General features: G+C 52.6%; 1 protein-coding gene across 1 annotated transcript; it reads left to right on the forward strand.

The window, feature by feature from the left end:
- The first annotated feature begins 1428 nt into the window (after positions 1 to 1428).
- LOC124665981 lies at positions 1429 to 5636 on the forward strand. Its single transcript, XM_047203337.1, has one exon. It carries the CDS (start codon positions 1469 to 1471, stop codon positions 4208 to 4210), a length of 2742 nt encoding a protein of 913 aa, XP_047059293.1. The 5' UTR covers positions 1429 to 1468; the 3' UTR covers positions 4211 to 5636.
- The last annotated feature ends 559 nt before the right edge of the window (positions 5637 to 6195 follow it).

Below are 6195 nucleotides of genomic sequence, written 5' to 3' on the forward strand. Positions count from 1 at the left end.
ATCCGGGATCCAATGGCTACCACCACATTCGTAGGTACACAACATGGCTGGAAATGTACATACGATGTCGGTGAACCTGTTGTGCTGTGAATGATCTATTTGTTTCATTCAGAGACTTGATGTTATATGCAAGTTTGACCTGGTTGCAACATCTTGCAGCATTTTGAGCACTTCAATAATGGTGGCCATTTCCGAAAGTACGGGTGCGACATCCTCGTATGATGCAAAGCTTACATGGGCGGTGCCCAGGTTGGATGCCTCGCTGGAGATGGAGTGCAAGACGTCGATGAGGGTGACAAAAGCTGCTCGCAAAACTTCAAGTGCTCAGTGGAGATGTTATTTAAGGGCCTCGTGAACGAATTCACCAATTTAGCAGTGGATTGTCATGAGTTCCAAGCCGAGACTGGGAACTCAGTAGCTGCAGCATACACCACACTGAGGATATAATAAACATAGTAGGCGATCCCAAGTAGGAGATTGACAAAGTTTTGTTTTGGTGGAATATAACCAATTAACCATATAGTTAATTGGTTCTATCCTAGGGAATATGATGATATATAGGAGAGCACAAGGCTCGCAACCGTGTAAAACTAATTTTAGTAGTTCACATGAATACCCTTTTTGCAACTATCTGAAGATGTGGCATCTATTCATCCAAGAGCAATTGATCACCGGGATTCACAGCAATTCAACCTCAACTCTGGAGATGAGCATAACTGCAAATGGCGCGTCTGTAGCATGGCATACGTGTTCAGTGTTGTGTCTATTTCAGGACCTGACGTCATGGAACCGCCGGAGCTGGTGATTCTTTGGTCCTAGGAGCGCGGACGTCATTTTCAGAGGAAGCTTCTGACAAAGCTTTTGCGGGATTACCCAATCAGGTACGTATTTCTGAACTGGAGTAATTTGTTCGCTGGGACACGTTGTTGGTTGGTCCGCTAATTAATTTGCACATGGTGGGCATAGCCGCAGGGCCGCAAGAGTCCGGGGAGTTCAGGCAATGACGAGGATCGGAAGGTTTGGCCGTTGACGTTTACTTTGAAATACCATGACAAGATAAGTCTGTCGGACCCATTGCCCATTATATACTATCTGTTTGCTGACTGCTTTTATCTTCCCTGCCAGACACTAGTGGCCACAAGATATTAATATTTTGTTCCATTTTCCTCCGAAAAAAGGTGACATACATGCAAGTTGCGTAATATAAGTTTAGAAAATTTGGAAATAGAAAAATGGGAATAGAAATGTATGGGAACCTACAGGCCACGATCGTTTCCTTCAGTCTACTGTAGATCGGACAGCAAATCAGTGGTCTCAGATAAATCAAAGCAATTCCACCTTGCAGCAGCAGCTTGCAGCTAGCATCCAGTCCACTCAGCTACTGAACACACTAAACAAACACATCACAGACGCAATCACACAGGCCCATCCTTCGTCTTCCTCCTTCCAGAGCTCCCACGAAGCTAACATGCTCAACCAGCCAAAAATGTCGCCACCATCACCGAAGAATCCCAACCTTTACGGTTACCACCTCTGTTTCCTTCTCCTCGTGTCCACCACCACCCTCTCCGCCGCTCTCACCACCTCATCCTACTCCTCCGTCTGCACCTCCCTGAAACCCGCTTCCGACAGCCACACTGAGGACGACGACTCCCTTTCACTCACCCGCTCCTTCCAGATATCCACCGGTTACTTTTCTGGAGGCGGTGCAGACAGTCTCTTTTCGCCCGACGATGACCTCGGCAACAGCTACCGTTCATTTTCCCTTCTCCCCCATGGCGCCTCCCGCACTAACAACCAAACTCTCGTCCATCTCACTGCAACCCTCACTCTCACCGGCCCGCGCAGGCGCAGCAGCACCTTCCGGATCAGTGGAGAACGCTATAATTACACAGTCACGGAGTCCATCTCCTTCTTCCTCGACGGTTTCTACTCCTCTGTCTCACTCGAGCTCTGCATGGTCGGGACGGGCACCGAGCTTGCCGCAGACGGTTCTCTCAAGCGCTACCCGGGCGTCGCCCTCCGCCTCCGCGTCCCTAATACTCCTAGTCTCGTTGACCCCTTCCTGACCGGCAGTCTAGAGGGCTCCGCCGACTTCGAGGCCATCCAACTCCTTGCGTATGCCGAGGGCGACGACTACAAGTATGGCCCCGAGCACGCGACCTGCAGACCACCAACACATGCTCCAAGGGGCTCGCTCCAGGCGGTTGGCAACAACTCCGTGTGTGCCCACCTGAAAGAACATCTCATGACCTCCTACAGGCTGGAGCATGGGGGCGACCCGCTTCTGCGGCGGCTGCGCGAGCCGAGGATGCACATCAACCAGATGCAGTGCACAGCTGATGGTGCCGTGCGTGCGTACATGGTGTTCTCCAACGATACCGAGTCAACCCGGAGGCGAAGGTACCAACGTCAACGCCACTTCTTGGTAGACGAGGAGGCTGCCGTGGCCGATGGGCAGTGGGACTCTGATCGGGGCGTTCTCTGCCTAAGGGCGTGCCGGGTGGTGCGCTCGGCGCCGTCTGCTCTGGCGGTGCGAGAGCACGAGTGCGGGATCAGGATGAGCTTCTGGTTCCCGGCTATGTGGACGTTGCGGGACCGGAGCGCCGTGGCTGGGATGCTTTGGACCTCAACACAAGGAACCAGGGGCAACAACGACGAGGCTGCACTGAGCTCCGGGGCCATATCCGCGTCGAGCATCGACGTCACCGACAACCACAACAGCAACTTCACTGATGTGAAGTACAGCTACAACGACACGATGATTGAGGAGGCGAGGAAGCATTACCTTAAAATCAACAAGGGGAAGATCAAAGGGTCAGACTCATTCCCGACTAACTATACTTACCGTGACTTCGAATTTGGTTACCAAGGGGAGATGGGGAGTGGACAAGCCTACCCAGTCACAATTGGCTCTGTGATGGTGTACGGGGAAAGGCTGGCCGCCGACGATTCTTTCTCACGGCATGCCGTGTTTGACTTGAAGCACGATCTGCTGAATGTGAGCTACGACATACACCATCATGCTCCACCTGACGGTTGGGTGCGTCCTACGAATGGGTCTTACTCAGTCACCCTCCAGGAACGACGAATCTCAGCAGAGGGTGTTTATGACCCGATCCGGGGCCTCCTGTCCATGATCGGTTGTCTAGAGCACAACGGTTCAACCGACTGTCGGATACTTGTAACGGCGCAGTTTGCCTCCCTTGAGGCTAGAGCGCAGGGACACGGCAGGGGAGTAATAAGCAGCCTCAGAGAGGAGAGCGACCGTCTGTTCTTCAAGAAGATTGACATCCATTTGTACAAGATGTACTCTAACCAAGTGTCGGAGGCAATATCAAGGATGGACTTGGAGAGCATCATGTTGGTGGCCTCCACCACGTTGTCGTGCGTCTTCACCGTCTTGCAGATCCTCCACACCAAGAAGAACCCTGAGGCAGCCAGGGCAACGTCGATAACCATGCTCGGTATCCTAACGTTGGGGTACCTAACACCTCTTGTGTTCAACTTTGACGCCCTCTTCCTGAGCAGGAGGAGCCGGTACTTTGCGTACTCGATGAGCGGATCACTCGAGATGAAGGAGATGATGATGAGGGCGCCTATTCTGATTTCCTTTGTGCTGCAGTTGCGCCTCCTTCAGCTGGCGTGGTCTGCTCGCCGAGAATCAGTTGACCAGACGATGTCGTCAACCGTCGTGTCGGAGAGGATTGTGCTGCAGATATGCCTGCCGTTGTACATGCTCGGAGCAGTCGTGGCCGGGATCGTCCATGTAATCAATGTTCGTGCAGCAAGGGAGGACGCACTAGTCGTTCGCATCGGCGGAGAGCCAGCCACGATTTTGGAAGACCTCGTGTCATACGCGGGTCTGATATTAGACGGCTTCCTGCTCCCTCAGGTAATTCTGAACGCATCCTTAGCAGGCTCTGGAGTTAGAGCAATCTCGCCGTGGTTTTACATAGGGTGCACCATGAACCGCGCGATTCCTCATGTGTATGATGTAGTCAGGGGCCAGATCTACGAGCCGAGCATAAACCCCTCCAACATATACGCGAGCCCTCGTAATGACCTCTTCGGTGTCGCGTGGGACATTGTTATACCCTGCGGAGCAGCGTTGTTGGCTGTGCTGTTGTTCTTGCAGCAGCGGCCTCGAGGCGCCACCTCCCTACCTTCACAGAGATCAGGTGGATACGAGTTGGTCTCTAACCTCTAGCTCAAAGAAGGGCAGTTCTTCTTCAGAGAAAATGTACTGCAATATATTGTTAAAGGTCTTGTTCATATGATCCTTCAACATTCTATCGGGAATAAAGCTGGTGTCACCTGTCACCTGCTGTGTGGATCTTCTCATCGTCGGTTTGCTGTTCACACTGAACCTATTCTTTTAAGCAAGAGCGGCCAGTCGAGGTGCTAAACAATTGTCCGGATTCACAGTAAATCAACCTCGATTATTACAACTCATGTTGGAAAATGTCGATGTCATTGCGGGCAGACTGACACTGGTCAAAACTGTCTTGGCGGCGATGCCTGTGTTTCAGCTGATTGCTCTCCTTGTACCTCAATGGTTCCTTCGGAAGCTTCAAAAGATCATCAGGGCATTTCTTTTGCAAAAGATGACGCCACAGGAGGCAAGTGTCCAGTCAATTGGATCACAGTTTGCTCACCAAGGCGTTTTGCTGGACTAGGCATTACCAATCTTGACAGTCACAGTGTGGCGTTGCGTGTTCGATGGCTGTGGCAGCGCTGGACGGATGACTCCAAACCATGGTTTGGGGTGCCGGTTCCTGTCGATGATGTGGTGCGTCAAGTTTTTGACGCGTCGGCGGTGTTCCAGATTGGGGACGGGGCCCACCAGCTTCTGGCACGACTGCTGGCTGTTTGATCGATCTCTTAAAGAACAGCTGCCGGATTTGTTCAAACATTGCATGAAGAGGAACCTATCTATAAAAGATGCTCTCAACGAACAACGATGGATAAGTTATTCTCGAAAAAAACAACGATGGATAAGGCACTTAAAGAGCAGCCTCTCTTAGCTGGCGATTCTTCAATTCATTGAGCTCTGGGAAAAGTTGCAGGCAGTACAGCTTAATGCCGGAAAAAAAGACAATATTTCATGGCGTTGGACCTTAAATGGTTAACTCTTTATTACCAGCTGCAATTTGAAGGAAGAATCAACTCTGCCTTGCCTAATACTGTCTGGGATTTGGATGCCCTTTTGAAATGCCAGTTCTTTGCATCGCTGAACTGATGTTTAACAGCTGATAACCTTTTCCAGCGAGCGATTCAGTGCAACCCGGTGTGACCATTGCGCAACGTTGAAGCTGAGTTGGCCCTGCACCTATTCGCCTAGTGCACTTGCTCTTTTCAGGTTTTGGCTTTGGTTCTTCATAAGATGGACATAAACCTGCCAGTTCAATTGAAGATAGTACTGATCTGCTTCAGTGGTGGTCAGATCGATCGACCGGAACTTGGAACGCTCTTGTCACTCTTGTTTGGTGGACAATTTGAATAGACAGAAATTATCGCATCTTCTCCAATCTGTTAGAGATGTATAGACCTCTTTCTTGTATATCCCAGAGTATAAGGGGCTTTACTGCACATTGTAACACATGTATATGTACTAGCTCTTGGCGCTATGTGAATACAAGTTACTCATTCACAACATGGTATCAGAGCTTAGGTTTAGCTCCACTTCCACGTAGCAACTCCGTGCTGCCGTCGTCGCCGCCGTCGATCTCTCCGGCGAGTTCTCCGGCGATAGTTCCTGCTCCGGCCTGCTCCTACCATGGCCGCCTCCTTCCGCGTCCCGCTCCGGCTGGCCTTGCCTCGGCCAGCTCTGCCTCCGGCCGCCACGGTCGGACCCGCCTCCGGCCGCCTCCACTGCAGCCCGCCCCGGGCTTCCTCCGGCGCGCCGCCTCTGCTCCGCCCCCGGCCGGCGCCACCTCCGGCCGCCCTTGCTGTGGCACGCCCCGGCCGGTGCCCGCTCAGGCCGCCTCGGCTGCGGCCCGCCCCAGCCGCCTCCGCCTTCGGTCGCCTCGCCTCTTACGTGGCCCACCCTAGCCGGCCCCGCCCCAAACGGCCCTGCCCCAGCCGCCTCCGCCTTCGGTCGCCTCTTGCATGGCCCACCCTGGTCGTTGAGCTCGGGCCTCTGCCGGTCGGATCGAGCTCTGCCTGATCCCGATCTAGATCTGGTAAAAAAAT

The sequence above is a fragment of the Lolium rigidum genome, chromosome 6 (genome assembly GCF_022539505.1).
Source record: "Lolium rigidum isolate FL_2022 chromosome 6, APGP_CSIRO_Lrig_0.1, whole genome shotgun sequence".
Classification (NCBI taxonomy): Eukaryota; Viridiplantae; Streptophyta; class Magnoliopsida; order Poales; family Poaceae; genus Lolium; species Lolium rigidum.